The 16,848-nt window shown below is 41.3% G+C and overlaps 2 protein-coding genes and 1 long non-coding RNA gene across 15 annotated transcripts in view; 1 reads left to right on the forward strand and 2 right to left on the reverse strand.

Annotated features, from left to right (window-relative positions):
• DAAM2 (dishevelled associated activator of morphogenesis 2) overlaps positions 1 to 6,733 on the forward strand; it is a 238,949-nt gene extending 232,216 nt beyond the window's left edge. For all 7 annotated transcript variants that reach the window (XM_049833706.1, XM_049833703.1, XM_049833707.1 and 4 more), the window contains one exon: positions 6,266 to 6,733. In XM_049833706.1, coding sequence (XP_049689663.1) covers positions 6,266 to 6,439 — 174 coding nt within the window. In that variant the 3' untranslated portion in view covers positions 6,440 to 6,733. The remainder of the gene's footprint in view (positions 1 to 6,265) is intronic.
• Positions 1 to 16,848, reverse strand: part of MOCS1 (molybdenum cofactor synthesis 1) — a 78,592-nt gene that overhangs the window by 48,745 nt on the left and 12,999 nt on the right. For 3 of the 7 annotated variants that reach the window (XR_007510123.1, XM_049833719.1, XM_049833721.1), the window contains 7 exons: positions 16,103 to 16,267; positions 9,813 to 9,874; positions 8,537 to 8,648; positions 8,093 to 8,205; positions 6,747 to 6,857; positions 5,236 to 5,356; positions 3,710 to 3,757 (listed from right to left, as the gene is read on the reverse strand). Coding sequence is in view for 5 of the 7 variants with exons in the window: in XM_049833719.1 (XP_049689676.1) it covers positions 3,710 to 3,757; positions 5,236 to 5,356; positions 6,747 to 6,857; positions 8,093 to 8,205; positions 8,537 to 8,648; positions 9,813 to 9,874; positions 16,103 to 16,267 (732 nt within the window). In the remaining 2 variants the exon portion in view is untranslated. Of the gene's footprint in view, positions 1 to 1,478; positions 1,534 to 3,694; positions 3,758 to 5,235; positions 5,357 to 6,746; positions 6,858 to 8,092; positions 8,206 to 8,536; positions 8,649 to 9,812; positions 9,875 to 16,102; positions 16,268 to 16,848 lie in introns of all 7 variants that reach the window. The other 4 variants (XR_007510124.1, XM_049833723.1, XM_049833722.1 and 1 more) reach the window with 4 other exon arrangements.
• Positions 1 to 16,848, reverse strand: part of LOC126052714 (uncharacterized) — a 113,166-nt gene that overhangs the window by 32,404 nt on the left and 63,914 nt on the right. The window lies entirely within an intron of this gene.

Here is a 16,848-nt window from a genome sequence, read left to right on the forward strand (position 1 = left end):
AGCATCCATTTGAGGCTGCCCCAGCACTAGTATTCTTTTGAAAGCCTGGTCAGGATTAATAGGAAATTCTTGCACTCAGATTCTCAACTCTGCCTTTCCAAGCACCTTCCTCCCAGCACAGGCGGTTGTGCTCCCTTTCATCTCCTTCAGGGAAGCCAGCACTTGAGGACAGCAGAGACCAGAAGCACTGCAACTGCACTGTCTACAAGCTCAGAGGGTGGCTCTGTGATGGGAACCTCACTTATTACTACCAGCTCTTACGATGTTAATGACAGCTGAAGTTTAAGCACCGGAAAAACCACGCTCCCGCCATTGACAGAATTTAAATCTACTCAGAAGTATGTTCCAAGTTGAGCTGGCAGAGAGGTAGTAAGCCCTCCTTGCCCCTTTTCACCATTTAATCCCTTGGTTTTGGCATTTGCTCTGGACTAAATGCCAAGTGTCAAGACAGAAGGCGTCTTTTTCATATAAAAGAAGTTGATTTGTTTTGTAAGTAAAGAGAAAGCAGTATAGTGGTAAGTGGCTAAGTGCTAATTTAATAGCCTCATTGATAAGCATGTTTCTCTTTTTCTGGAGTTCCTGCCCTCTTTGCTCTGAGAAACTTGGAATCGGGTTTTGCTCAATAACCTCCTTTGGCAGCTCCCTTACTCCTGAGTTTTCAGACTGCTCGCAGGTGAATCGAAGCAGCTTCCTGGCCCCTCTGCACCTTGCTGAGCTACCTCTGCTGGCCTGACCTACAGGTATCACCTTGGACTGTCCACATGACAATAACAGACACAGTGTGGACAACCCATTGGTTGTGGCCCCCACCCTATTTTTTTTAGAAACAAACCAACCAATCTCTTCCTTGTTAGTCCCAGCCTCTGCTACAATAAAACCAATGCACCTAACGCCTTTTTTATCTAGTGTATCCTCCGAACATTGATCTGAAAGTGCCTGTTACTGAAGCTTAAATCAACCATAGATTTAATGGGTTTTTTTAATCACTGCAATAATCTAAATTCAGGCAAAGGCCCTTTTTGATCTACAGCTGATGGCCTATCTACTAAAATTAAGATTCCTGCAAGTTTAGTGGTAATGCATTTACCGTCAGAGGAATGGGATTACATGGACATAAATGTTTTGAGTGCAACAGTGCTCTGCTTTAGAAGAACAGAGAAAATTCTTATTCTTCCTTTCTTTCCCTCTCTCTTTATACAGCAGGGCCTAACCTGAATATTCTTTTTAAAATCCAAGAACTCAAAAGTACTCTGTTCTTCTGGCTTCCTTGACTAGTTTTAAAGCTGAACCTAAACCCCTGGCAAGGTGTCTTGTCTTCAGGAGAAGCTGGACTGCAAAGGCAGACAAGTACTTCTGCAGGATAAACCCACATGGGTAGGAGCAGGGAAGAGAAGTACTGTTTGCTCGAGTGGTAAGTAAAAAGAAAACAACAGACAGTAATGCATGCAAAGCATCTTTTGCTTTTCCTAACAACCTACATTTTCTTCAAGTTGTACCTAGTCATCTCTATCTTCACCCAAATTGCTCACATACCTAAAAAAAAAAAAAAAAATAGATAATGGTTTTCTACAGCACTATATATAGCACAACTGAAACCATCTGACAAACTGCATCTCCTTATATTCTATTACTGCACCTGAAGTGTGTTAGCTTCCACCTAGCACAGCCTCAGGGTGGGGTGGGGGGAAATAAGCCAGGAGATAGATACTTAAATTAAGGAGGAAGTTCCCACAACTGAAGTGAACCTATAAGAAGAAAAACCTGCCAAAATGAATATTTTGATTAAGGGAAATAGGCTACAAACTATATAGCAAAGGATCAGATAACAGCAGTGCAGGGAAGAAGCCAGGTTTGGCTTACTGGGACTAGCAAAACCAATTAGTGATTTCCACAGGATTCATTACGTTTCATTAAATTAATTCCATACACAACCCCCCCCCCCCGACTGCTTGCACGCCAGCATTATTTGAAGTTTGTGAGTAATTCAAAACACAATTAGGAAATCTCCTAATGATTCCCCATGTCTCACAGTGGAATACTCTCCAGTCTCTCCACTGATGTGGTGACTGCCAGCAGTTAGTCTCAAAGGGACATGGAACAGCTGGGGGAGGATCTGGACAGGCTGCCTCTTTTACTGTATGTATGTCAGACAATGTTAAAGCACTTTACAAAAGGAAAATGGATGGATCTGATCTGTAGACATCCAAACATTGCTATGAATGCTAACTTTGGAGTGTGGGGTTCTTTCAAAAGGCATCTTGAAAAATTATCTGTCATGAGTTTAATATAGTATTTTTCATGTTAAAAAAAAAACCCAGAAAATTTTTCCACATGCAGCAAGTCAATACACACTTTAAACAAAGGGTCCTCTTTCCCCTTTTCCTGGAACACAATGCAACAGTGGTCAAATACAAAACAGCAAAAGCAATCTGAGAGACAATCTTGTGCCACTGAATCCATTCACTTTAAAACTCAACATGGAAAATTATGGCCCTTTAAAGAGGGGCATCAAGTGAAAAATATTCCCCATGAAAACCTATGTTAAAAGAGCTCTGTAGATCCTATTTCCTAATAAAGGCAACAGAAGTACAAGCACTAGGGTCTCGGTTTAAAAATAAAAGAGCAGTTATATCACCGGTAGCAAAGACCAGCAAATTAATGCATGTTACCCTACTGTCCCCAAGAGTACCTGTTTTAAGAGCTGTGTTTTGAACTGCACAGCAGCTAACCTGCTTCAGAGCATCCAATGGGAGGATGAGAGTTTGGGTATGAAAAGTAATGTTCATCTCTTCCACCCTTGCTGCATTTTTTTCCTCCCCTTGTTGATAAGAAACAACAGAACCACTTCCACTTAATCTCACAATGCTAACACTTGCAAACATTTTTTAAGTCTAAGGAAGAAAAAAAGTAGATGATAGCTATCTTACAAAACAGGTATGGAGGAGGTAAAAAACCACACTGAAGGAGATGATGTAAAAAATTGGTAAGAGAATCCTAGCAATGCCATATCGCTCATGAACAGAGCTTCAAGCAGAAGGGAGTTAGTAAACATGTTCAATAGACACAAGGAGAAGAAAGGCTCTTGGTCCATAGGGCTGGTCAGATACCACCAGTTTTCATTGTTATGTTCTGAGGCTTTGCAGCAATAAGAGGACATTTCAAAAGAATAAAGCCCCAAGGTTCAGATTCTGAAGTAAAGAAGTAGTGAGGTAGGAAAACTTGCATTTCTGTCATGTTACTGGCTTTATATATTAGAAGTAAAGTTGAATTTCTTAATCCAGGGATAAAGGTCCATTCTGCATCCTTTATGTTTATATGGCAATCTGGTCAATTTCATAAAACTCACCCCAAACTGCCTTATAAGTTACTATACTATTCTTGTTAAGTACAAGGGAGCAGATAGATAGGAAATAAGATGATAAAGCTTGTGATCCATTTGGAAAATGTAATGAACTTTCAAAATTAGAAAAAACAAACAGTGCTCTCAATCAGAAGACTGGATAAGGCTTGGTAGGGGCATTAAACCTTTCTTCCTCTTCCACTTCAGCATGTTAACCACAACTGCCTTTTAAGAAACCCATTTCTTTGCCTAAACCTAAGCCAGAACCAAACACAATTTAGATTTAAAAGTCCAATCCACTCTGCTCCCCCGAAGACAAAAACCAAACAAAATCATTGTATGTTTATTACGTACTGATTTGTCACCCACCAATCAGGATCATTGGCCGGTTTTTCATCTGGGAAATGTTAAACATGCCTAGAAATAAAATAAGGAACACATAAAAATCCTAGCTTTTTAGGTTTTAAGTCATGCATTTGTTTTATATATTTAGTTTTCTGCTCTTCACAGTGCAACCTGCATACTAGGAAAACCAAAGCTCAATAAAGACCAAGGGAGCTGGAGGAAGGGTACTCTAACATGGTATTATTTAAAACCATTGCTGCCACAGTCTCCAAGCATCCAGCTGCTACTGATCTATCACACTGTAGAACCCTCTCTCAGAAAGCTTTCCATAATGTGAATTATGGTCTACCTACTACAGAACTCAAACAACTGGGGACTATCTTGTTTCTTAACAATAGCATATAACTGTATTAGTTCTATGGATAAGCTGTTAACAGTGTTCCAGTTCAAAGTCGTCCAGTCACAGAAGGCCCCAAGGGCAACACTGGGATTAACACATTGGAACAAGACAAACAATGTCAGGTAAATGCTGCTGATGCAAAATGCCTTTACTAGGGGCAAAACCACTATTCTCCCCACCCCCCATCCCCTTATCCCCCCTGCTGCTTTCCCAAATCAGAAATTCAGAAGTGAATGGTTTAAAAAAAAAAAAAAAGGAATCAGTCCCGCTACAATCGTGCCACCCCTTCTCTTATGTTTACAAGGCACTATTTTATCTGGGTCAGACCAATGTACTTTTGCATCTGCACACTCAGATTTAAAAGCTTCCTTTAAATTTGTTAGTAATCTGGAAGAATCTGCAAGAGAACAAAAGGGCCAAAGTATATTTTTAGCATAAAGGGACTATTCCATGATCATAAAACTAGTTCGTATACAAGAGGTCAGCATTCCCAGCTGAAGCCAGATTTCAAAAATATGTTTAGGTTCAGATGTGACAAATATAGTTTATACCAATATAAATTCAGAAAAGACTAATACAGCCCAAGGATGTGACTGCATCATCATGGACCTTGTGTCATGACCTTATGCAGACCACTAGATGAGTGGCTACAAATTTCTTCATACTCAAAAGAGATTTGTCACTTCTAGAAATGTGTTAATGCAGTAGTTGGAATGACAGCTTAATTTAGCTTTTGTACTTATTTTACAGCAAGCTAATTTTAGGGAAAAAAGGGATCCAGTACAACTCCATCAGTTTTTGCTTAGTTTTACAACTTTGCTGTTGTTATTGTGAGCAGTGGTATTTGCATCTCTTTGAAGACAAAAGTCAGTCTGAAGGACTTTTAGACAGTCTGGATTCTAGCTCACATGGAAAGTTAGAAGACTCAAAAGAGACATCCAGATTTTGGAGTAACTGCAGGACTGGTATCCTACCAGCTTTCTATCACACAATACTCTTATCAGATAAGAAAACTCCTTCCTTAGTGCAGCTTCATTCAAGAAGCTTTTCCTTCTTTCTTTCTCCTTGCAAGTCAATGCATCCCACAGCAGTACCCAGGACATTGTTTTCCCTAGTCACTGCTGTTATTTCTCAGGTACCATAAACATACCAGCATGCTGTTTCTTTTTTCTGCCCACTGCTGCTCCAATGATTTGAACCAACTCTTCCTCTGAGGCACCCGACCGTAGGTGATCTCTCAAGGACACTTCTGAATTCCCAAAAAGGCACACCTGCAGCCAATCCAAGGAAACAAAAGAAGAGAAAAGAGAAAGAATAAATGTCATGCTTTAACCCCAGCCAGCAACTAAACACCACGCATCCGCTCACTCCCTCCCCCCATCCAGTGGGACGGGGGAGAAAAATCGGGAAAAAGAAGTAAGACTCCTGGGTTGAGATAAGAACAATTTAATAGAACAGAAAAGAAGAAACTAATAATGATAATGATAACACTAATAAAATGACAACAGCAATAATAAAAGGACTGGAATGTACAAATGATGCGCAGGGCAATTGCTCACCACCCGCTGACTGACACCCAGCCAGTCCCCGAGCGGCGATTCCCCACCCCCCCCACTTCCCAGTTCCTATATTAGATGGGACATCACATGGTATGGAATACCCCGTTGGCCAGTTTGGGTCAGGTGCCCTGGCTGTGTCCTGTGCCAACTTCTTGTGCCCCTCCAGCTTTCTCGCTGGCTGGGCATGAGAAGCTGAAAAATCCTTGACTTTAGCCTAAACACTACTTAGCAACAACTGAAAACATCAGGTTATCAACATTCTTCTCATACTGAACTCAAAACATAGCACTGTACCAGCTACTAGGAAGACAACTAACTCTATCCCAGCTGAAACCAGGACAATAAAATAAATAGCTTTTACAAGTCTTTCGTACTAACCTCAGAGTAAAGAGTTTTGAAGAGGCTTATCCTATTGAAGAGAGAGGATGTTTATGGAGATTGTTTTCTCTACCTCTCTTCATGTACACACACAGACAGCCTGGGATGTTTATGTAACCTGAGCCCATTGGGCCTTCAGGCTGCCTTGGTCATCCAACATTAGACAGCAGCACAGCTGTTGTCAATATCAGGTGACAATGCATATGTGCCAATTTTTAATTGAAAACTTTAATTTTCCCCCAGAAACTGCCAGTTTCAAAATGGCAGGAAATGGCTATCCCTCCCCTTTCTACAACCATTAAGCAAAAATACAGACTGCTCTTGAAGGAGAAGACTTGCAAGATGTTTGGTGAAACAAGACAGGATCCTTGTGGAATGCAAAAGCCAAGCCCTCACAGCTGTTTGGATGCTTTTTAAATGGGAAGCCATCTGCTTGTCACATGTTTAAGATGATTTTGAATCAAAGATTAAAATAAATGTTTATATTTACTGGCCTTGCAACCATGTTTTACAACTGAAGTTAACTATGTTAGCAAATAGAGAAATGAAAAAAAGGTGATGTAACATCACCCCAACAAGAATACATGAAGGAGAGATAAACAGGAGTTAGCTGGTAATAATTATGTCTTTCCATCCTACTTTATATCCCAGCTACTTTTAAGGGAAGAATTTCAACACTACTTTCGCTGCATGAAAGCAAAGAGAATCCTGTTTCACTACCAACCTTTAGGTTCCCATCTGCTGTTATCCTCAGACGATTGCAGGATCCACAGAAGTGCTCTGACATGGAGGTGATAAAGCTAATTTGTCCCTGGAAATGTGGCACCTTATAACTCTAAAGAAATGTAGAGGAGAAAAAAAAAAAAAAAAAAAAGAGTCAAATATAGACTCATCATTTTTAAAGCTCCACTTGTCCAAAGACCAGAAGACATTTTAACACAGATTTTCTTCAGTTCTAAGGTGACACAAGAGGAAAAAAACGCAAAATCAGGTTTGTCAGGGGTTCCAGTCTATTCTGCTCTGTCCCTTGAAATTCACAAACTTATTAAATGTTTGCTCTTGTAGTTTATCAACTGACAGGTTATGCCAGTAGGCATGTTCTTAGGCAGCCATAAGCCATAGATTCATCTAAGCTAGAAATCCCCCATGTGACACTGCACACTCTAAAGCAATACTGTTATTTCACTGAACAAATGTTTCATCTGGCTTGTTAATGTTCAGACAGACATAGACTGACAAAAGTTTAAAAACCTGTAAATACAGGATATAAGCCTGGCATTATTTATATCTAAGGCATCTAGTAAACACACTGTATTTAGAATCATTTAGGTTGGAAAAGACCTTCAAGATCATAGACTCCAACCATCAACCATGCCCACTAAACCATTTTATGGAGTACCTTGACTACATGCTTTTTGAATACCTCCAGGGATGGTGACTCAACCACTTCCCTGGGCAGCCTATTCCAATGACTGACAACCCTCTCAGTAAGAAATTTTTCCTAATGTCTAACCTAAATCTCCTTTGCCGCAACTTGAGGCCATTTCCTCTCGTCCTATCTCCAGCCACCTGACAGAAGAGACCAGCACCCACCCCACTACTACCCCCCTTCAGGCAGCTGCAGAGAGTGATAAGGTCTCCCTTCAGCCTCCTCCAGACTAAACAGCCCCAGCTCCCTCAGCCGCTCCTCATAAGACTTGTGCTCCAGGCCCCTCACCAACTTGGTTGCCCTTCTCTGGACACACTCCAGCACCTCAATGTCTTTCCTGCAGTGAGGGGCCCAAAACTGCACACAGTACTCGAGGTGCGGCCTCCCCAGAGCCAAGTACAGGGGGACAACCACTTCCCTGCTCCAAATTCTAAAGATTCCAATTCTAAAGATAAAGACTATGACCAGTGTTTAATAAGAGTCAAACCACATGCAGGCAGCTTGACCAATATCCCAGAGTTACTACACTGAGTAATTTTTACCTTGCTTGTCAAATATAAACACTGAACTTGGGAGAATTTGGGGATTTAGGACAGAGAAAGAACGGGGCCACATTTCACATGTTTTTTGTCTAACCCCACCTTGGCTGTGCTGGAAGTTTCACAGGTCAGTTTCTCCAGTTCAGGCCATCGCTGTTTAATTGTATCAAGCATTTCTTTGTACGTCACCATCTTCTTGAAGTTCCATTTATTGCCTAGAATTAACAAAACCAGCATAACTTTAGACTGTGGATTTTATTTTTTTAATTAGCAGAGAACCACCTTTACATTCTCCACAAATCTCAGTTTTCCTTGTACATGTCCGAGCCCCAACTAATCCTGCTACTAATCCTACTCCAGCTTATCCAGGGAAGACAGATAAGCTGCAAAAGATACAACACAAAACTTAAGGCAGTCCTTAATTCCCAAAAAAAGCTCACCAAAACTTCCAAAGACAAGCCCATGGGGTGAATAACGACCAATCAGATTCACTTCTGTCCAAGGCACACTCCATGCCATGAAGAATCTCAAGGCAAAAGTGCTTACCATCAAAGGGCATGTATTCTATGAACCGCACATCAAGGGGAAGATCCTTTGTGAAATCCACAAAGCCCAGCAGTTCATCCTCATTGAAGCCTCGTATCACCACACAGTTTACCTGTAGGTAAAGCAGACACCTGAAACTAGTGAGCAGAGTCTGACTTTCTTCTCACTTACACAACGTTTCATAGGACTTACAGAAGGCAATGTAGATAGAAAGAACACTTTTTTTGAAAGAAAAGATGATGAGACAAGTTGGCAGAATTGCAACGGTATAGATGATACTCCACTCCCCAGTCCTATGTTTTATGGGTTCTGTAAAAGTACCGGCAGGGTACCTTCTTTAGCACTCTTTATGGTAGATCACAGACAAATTCCCCAGACCAGGAAACGTTCACAGCACACTCCATAACCATAGGCTGCAGGATGACTAGCTGTGCCTTCTTCCAAAAAGAGGTTAAAACTGAGTTTTCTGCACATTCCTCACAAACAATACTTACATTGGAGCCTCAGGTCCTCTGTGCTTTATCTGAAGAACAACAGATAGCTGTGCAGTTGCTAAAACACTCCCTGTTAGCAAGGCAGACTTGTATGTCCAAGCATCATGCATCATAATTCTTAAGATCTTTCAGGAAAGCCTAAAACCTAGTTTAATTTCAAGTGTTTTTCATAGCTCCATAGCCTGAACCACTTATATATATAATAGATCTTCCAAAACACCGGTGAAACTGAAGGGAACCACGGCTGTAGAACTGCAAATGGCCGAGTTAGGGTGAAGTTTCAGATTACAGCTAAGTTGGTCTACCTGCACCCCCAAAAGGAGGGCTCCCTTTCCCTCTCTCTCACACTGGCACTCATCAGAGTCTGCTGTTAGCAGCTGAAGGTGATAAACCAGGAGAAAATTAACCTCTTTCTGCAGGGTAGTTTTCTGCCTGCTAACTCCCTTGGCCAAGTTCTCAGATAGGTCACAGTGCCAAATCAATAGAGTGGGGTATAAAGAGGCAAGTACAGAGCAGGACCACACTGTAGCCTGCAGCTAGGCAATTGATAGGCTATATGGCCATATGAACCTGCACCCTCAGCTGCGCAAGAATATTATATGAATTTCCCCCATTACCTCTTGATGTGCTCTTCAGTCTACTAAAATTTTTTCTTCAGTTTTGCCAAAAATTATTCATGGGGTGGAGGGGAGATAATAAATTCCTCATCAGGTAAGCTATATTTTTTATCACAATTTATGGTAAAACACAACAGTTTCAGAGTAAATGAACACTGGCTTTACCTTAACAGGACGGTAGCCAAGTTCAGTGGCTTTGTGGATTCCTTCCATTACTTTGTGAAAGCCTAAGATATAAAAAAATATTAAAATTTCCTTTTCTTTTTTAAAAAACAGAATGCAAAACGAGGTTATTAAGTAGAAGACAAAAAGATGACAAATAAAAACCAATCTGATTCAGAAGACAGGGCTGCAAGTAAGAAGAGTTGCAAGTAAAGAGACTTCAGTTCTACACATACACCTCCCAAATCCCCCAAAGGCTGCCAGCGTTACTGTGGTCAAGTCACTAAGATTAATTTTTTAACTGGTATTTGGGTAGTCAAAAATACTGGTGTGCTTTTCTGCATCTTTGCCTTGTGTTACTTTCTTCTTAAAGGGAGTGGAAAGCATTTGTGAACTGCCTCCAGAAACAATGAGGAAAGAATAATAAATTAATGTTTTTTTGATAATAACGGCACAGGTGTCTTTGCTAAAATGGCAGAATCTCACTGTTCTGAGTCAGACAACAATATTGCTAGATTAATTTTAAAAGGCTCTTTCTAAAGTGTGTTTGGAGGGGAGTGGGGTTAGGAACAAATAAAAGCCCCTCGATTCCCTGTTCATCCCTGGCTACAGATGTAATTGGCTTCCCAAAGCTACTGAGTATCCATTAGTTTGAAGATCACAGGCAGCATTTACAGGATCGTAATTTTTGACTAACCTTGTGAAACTGGTAAGAACAATGTGGGGGGGATTAGAGCATTTATGAACGCAATTTAGTTGGCCTTTGATCCTTGAAAACAAATCAAAGATGTCAAAAACTGCAGTGACTTCAACGAATGAAGTGCCCAGCTTCACCCTACCATTTAGTGTGTCCTATACTTGTCAGCTGCTCCCAGACACAGAAATACAGTTAATTTAGGGCAAGCATCTTCACCCCTACAGGCACCTCTTAAATTTGGAAGAAAAATAAAGCAAAAATGCAATTTTGAAATTCCAAAGGTCTTTAGGAAAGCCTCTTAATCATCTCATTCAAATCATACCTTCTGTCAACTTTAAACAAAGTTAAAACTTTCATCAAGATATCAATTTTAGACTTGACATATTATTTCTTCCCTGCCACACTCACCAGCTGGCAGAGAAACAAGGTGATAGTAGCAAGAATGAGACAGCAAGCTACCAAGATCTGGGTATGCATTTCCGGTGAGTGGGCGTGCTCAGCTGCTAGCACTGTGTTTGTGAATGCCTCTATTACCCTGTCAGGTACTAGATTAAGTTCCCTTCCTGTTCTGCACACTAAACTCAGATATGAAAGATCAAACACTGCATGAGACTGAGCTCCTTCTTCTGAAGCTGTTGTCTTCAACAGCAAATACTTTACATATGTTAGCAAAACGGCAACATCTTCCAGAATTTTGTGCTGACAATCCCTGTGCCGTTCCCAATCACACATTTTTCTGTGTAGGTCCACCACACTCCTTTTCCGTCTCTCTTGTCTACTGGAAGCTCAGATTCTCTAGTGAAGAGATCGTATCTTCATTAATCTGCAAGTGCTTTACCAGAAATAAGCAATAACTCAATAGTATTCTGTGCATACTTAATATTGGATGTGTTCAAGATCAGAAAAAAAGGAGACACAGGAAACTTTCACTTAACTGCTTTCTGGCCAGTAAAGCCATTGACCTCGGTACCAGGGAAGATTATGGAATGGTTTGTCTTGAGAGCACTCACATGGCAAGTCCAGGACAAGCAGGAGATCAGGCCCTATCAGCACGCGTTTACGAAAGGCAGGTCCTGCTTGACCAACCTGATCTCCTTCTATGACCAGGTGACCCACCTATTGGATGAGGGAAAGGCTGTGGATGTTGTCTACCTTGACTTCAGCAAGGCCTTTGACACTGTCTCTCATGGCATACTCCTCAAGAAGCTGGCGGCTCATGGCTTGGACAAGTGTACTCTTCGCTGGGTGAAAAACTGGCTGGCTGGATGAGCCCAGAGGGTTGTGGTGAATGGGGTGAAATCCAGTTAGCAGCAGCTCACAAGTGGTGTTCCTCAAGGCTCAGTGTTGGGCCCCGTTCTGTTTAATGTCTTTATCAATGATTTGGATGAGGGGATTGAATGCACCCTGAGCAAGTTTGCAGATGACACCAAGTTGGGAGGGAGGGTTGATCTGCTTGAGGGTAGGGAGGCTCTACAGAGAGATCTGGACAGGCTGGATCGATGGGCTGAGGCCAGTTGTATGAACAACAAGGCCAAGTGCTGGGTCCTGCACTTCGGTCACAGCAACCCCATGCAGTGCTACAGGCTGGAGGATGAGTGGCTGGAAAGCTGCCCAGCAGAGAAAGACCTGGGGGTGCTGGTTGACAGCCTGCTGAATATGAGCCAGCAGTGTGCCCAGGTGGCCAAGAAGGCCCACGGCATCCTGGCCTGTATCAGAAATAATGTGGCCAGCAGGAGCAGGGAGGTGGTTGTTGCCCTGTACTCGGCACTGGTGAGGCCACACCTCGAGTACTGTGTGCAGTTTTGGGCCCCTCACTACAGGAAAGATATTGAGGTGCTGGAGTGTGTCCAGAGAAGGGCAACCAAGTTGGTGAGGGGCCTGGAGCACAAGTCTTATGAGGAGCGGCTGAGGGAGCTGGGGCTGTTTAGTCTGGAGAAGAGGAGGCTGAGGGAAGACCTTATCGCTTTCTACAACTACCTGAAGGGGGGTAGTAGTGGGGTGGGTGCTGGTCTCTTCTGTCAGGTGGCTGGAGATAGGACGAGAGGAAATGGCCTCAAGTTGCAGCAAAGCAGATTTAAGTGAGATATTAGGAAAAATTTCTTTACTGAGAGGGTTGTCAGTCATTGGAATAGGCTGCCCAGGGAAGTGGTTGAGTCACCATCCCTGGAGGTATTCAGAAAGCATGTAGACAAGGTACTCCATAACATGGTTTAGTGGGCATGGTTGATGGCTGGACTCGATGATCTTGAAGGTCTTTTCCAACCTAAATGATTCTATGATTCTAAAGCATGGACACAGGAAAGCAGAAAATGCCAACTGTTTTATAAGCCAGTCCTAATACTAGTCTTGGCTGCAAAAAGAGAGGTGAAGAACAAGAAGACGACAGTGAAATAACTCTTGCAAGCAACTGTTTGAAGTTATGACTTGTCACCCTTCTCCTTCACCACCTACTTGTTTTGCATATGCCCAGTAAGTTTGCAGCACCGGTGGTAGGTTTCATTCTAATTAACCAAGTTCTCAGGCTGAATGTGGCAACAGAGATAATGATACACTGCTGTAAGCACATCCCAGAGCCACAAATGCAATAAAAAAGCTCTGCAACAGCTCAGAGAACCTGCTACTTCACGATTGCAGAAAGGTGAAACTGAACTTAACTAAAAAGGCCAGGAAGCAATCACTAGCAAGCAGCAGATCAAAAACTCCGCATGTTTGAATACTGGCATGCTTGGGCTCAGCTTGCTGTAGTGGTATGGAACAGGATTACAGCTCACAATGCATATAACTCAATGTCCTTCCCAGTTCTGCCTCTTACCTCCTGCCATGCTAGCACAAGGGTGTGGTTTAGAACAGCTATCAAAAATCTCTACAAAGAAAAATAAAGTAAGCTATTCTGGTTAACAACAACTATGAGCTTGTTTCCACTAAAAGATTTTGGGGGCAGGGTGATTATTTTTTAAAAAAAAGTTACAGTAAAAAAAATAAAAATCTGTAACTGCATTTCATATTTTGATGTTAAATGTTTTCTGTTTTTTCTTTACAGAAAGCTGTTAAGAGTTCATTTGTATTTCCATACTTACTAAAACATCTCTTCTAGATCAAAGTCCTTGTGTGGTAATGGAACAACAAAAACAATAAAACCAAAACATTTCAAAATATTAGAGCAGAAATGAATACTAGATATCATTGTGTCAGGAAACGCTGTCAAGGCTCAGAAGTTCTCTAAGTTTTTGTTTGACATTTCAAAATGACAACCCTTCTTCTCTTCCACCCAATGAAAAATTTAAATATTTTCATCACTTTAGATTTCTTCTGAAATCATAACTTTAGCCAACTTTAAAGCACAGAGAACCTTAGACACATCCAGAACAATCCTATGTGGGACAGCACCTCCCAACATTTAATCCTTACAAGAAGAAAGGCTTCAAGCCAATGTTTAATGAATCAATTACAGTACAATATTATCTCTTTTTCCTTGTACTGAACAAAAAAGGACAGGCTGTGAAACAGGTTAGACTGGCTACCTGCAAGAAAGTACTTTTCATTTGTTCATCCCTTACAATGTGGTAGATGGGGAAAAGTAGAAATATTACGGTCCTCTCATGTGCTTTCATACATCAGTGAAATCTCTGATCATCTCACAGTCATTCCCTCTATGCAACCATTTGGGAATAAAAGCAGGTGTAATGCAGGTCAGCTGCACCAAAGATACAAAATTTCAGCCTTTTCCTAAAACCCTAGAATGAGTTTCCAGAGGAGCAGAAAAACTGATTGCAAGTTTCTCGAGTTCCTGGTTAGCTCCATAATCAGATGCAAACTTTACTTTCCACAGAAGTTATCAGCCTGTAGGAGTCTAAAACCAGGAATCCCTCTCACCTTAATAGAGCTATATCTTGTTGCCTCTGGAACTGCCACGGGACACAGGGTTGCACAGTAGGGCAGGCACCTTATTCTCTGCTCATTCCATACTTGGAAATCTCCTATTAAATAAAAAACCCTCAAAAACAATAAAAAAGTATTTTTACATAATTTCAGCCCTTAAGAAAAGAAAAAACCCAACTCAGCATTTACTATTTTTATCTGATCCCCACTTAAAAAACATATCTATGATTTGGAGACTTTATTATCCTCCTTGAAAATATTGAGGCACAGAAATTTCTCTGTTCATTCCCTATGCTATTCAGCTGAGCAACTTCTCTCTTTGTGGTTAAAGACCTTTTTTATTTAAAGGGGGAAGAGGGGAGGAGAACATTTATATAAATAAAAATTACCTTCACCCCCCCAATAACTTTTAGTTTACTTTTTAAGCAGCACATTACTAACAGCTTCCAATCAGATATGAAGAGCTGTGGACATATAATTCGGGAAGCTGGAGGATCGGGTTTGCCCCTTCAGCAGCAAAGCAAGGGCTTGTTTCCAGTGACTGTTATAAACCAGGTAATATGCAAATGCAGAGAGCAGAAGGAAGAGCACAGTCAACACCTGCTTGTGATTAGATACTCCCAGATGCTTCTCTGGGAGCCAGCTGTGCCATGACACAACCATATTAATGCAATAGCCTACACTGGAAGGATAATGCTCCAGTCAGATTTATGACAGGAACAGATTTCTGCACCATGATGTAAGAAACCTGAAGATGTGCTTCCAGAGAGACTGTAGACAAGGACACCTTTCTGCACCTGCCAGCAGAACTTCGATTTGATAGCGGAATGATTCAAACATTGAAATTATTTCTCACAGCATCCCAGATTTCTACATCCCTTGCCCTACATTTATCTTACATTGTTGCACCATCTAGTGGCTACTTGGAGGTTTTGTCCGAATTAGAAGTTCACAGACTGCCAAAGTTACTGGACAGAAATGGAATGATACAAGATCAAATCAGTTTTAAGTTGGAAGGAAGCCCAACTATGAAGCTGAACTTCATAATGAACTTTAGGATTCATTTAAACAAGAATCTGTAACACTGGGCACGTCCAAGCATTTTTGAAACTTTGTTTGGAATTACTACTTCAATCAGAGAGGTTAGAAAGTTGACACCCGTCCTCAAATGACCTCAGGTACGGTTTATGTTTATTCCTGTCAAAAAGTAGTGGAGGTAGGGAACATCACTAATCACAATTGAGACCACTGCTAGCATGCCCCAAATATAAATTCTGGAAACTGCTGCTATTCGTGACAAGAAGTTCAGTTCTTATGGCATCTTAGTCCCTGGCTGCTATTAGCAGGAACATCTCTTTTTTGAACGGTATTAAAGAACAGCAGCACACGAGACCAACACAAGATTTGTAGAGTCCTCTTGATATCCATGACTAATCAGTAGTCAGCCAGTTACTGGCAGCTGTAGTCACAGTCCCACTGACTGTGGTGAGCTGAGCATCTTCTGTTCCTCCAACTAAAGGGGCTCTACCTGCCTAAGGGTTGTAGAAAGAAGGAAAATGAGTCACTACCAAATAAGCTAGTATAGACTATTTTTCCTAGCCTCAGAAGGATAGCAATTCACTCCCCTCTCAAAGTAACTGAGTGTGAAAGACATACCAAACAACTCACAACATTACGGTAAGTGTTAACACAGTTGCCTTTGAAGACAAGCATGTACCTTTCCTCCGGACAATGAACTCAAATTTAGCTGGGACCAAAGTATCCAGGCTAATGTTAATGGCATTCAGTCCTGCCTCCTTCAGTCCAGGCAGCAGTCTGGATAAGTTGATCCCATTGGTTGTGACAGCAATGGTTTTAAGCCCTTCTAGCTTGTACAGTTGACCTAGGAAAATAAAAAGTAAAAAGAACACTTTAAAAGAAGTAATTCAACTGTAAGTTACACAGAAAACCCAGAAGAAGATTTGTGAAACAAAGAAAGAAAATATCACTGAGGGCGTGAGGAAAACATGGACTCTTAAACATGCACTTAAGTGCTTCAGCCTGCTTCCAGCTGTATCAGTTTGAGACACTCATTTTAGCACAAATACATTTCAAAAGGTATGAGAGAGTAGTTTATTGCAAGCAAAATTGGTTATAAAAACACTGAAAGTGCACACTAATTTTGTTCTCATTTCTTAGAATAAATAGCTACTTTATCGTTGGAAGAAGGCCTCTGATTTTGTTTACCTTCTTTTCCTCAATCTAGCTTTGCAAACTGAATACTGTGTTCTGCAATAAGAATAAGCAGCAAGCCATCCCTTTCACACCTGACACCCGAACTAGCTGCATTTATCTAGCAACATTTATCCTACAATGCTTTACCAAAAAACAGTTCTAACCCAGAGGTAGCTGCCAGCAGTAGCGACTTTAAACTGCTGAAAGAAATACCACATATACTCCTAACTAAACAGGATAAGGTCAACA

The sequence above is a fragment of the Accipiter gentilis genome, chromosome 30 (assembly GCF_929443795.1).
Source record: "Accipiter gentilis chromosome 30, bAccGen1.1, whole genome shotgun sequence".
Taxonomy (NCBI): domain Eukaryota; kingdom Metazoa; phylum Chordata; class Aves; order Accipitriformes; family Accipitridae; genus Astur; species Astur gentilis.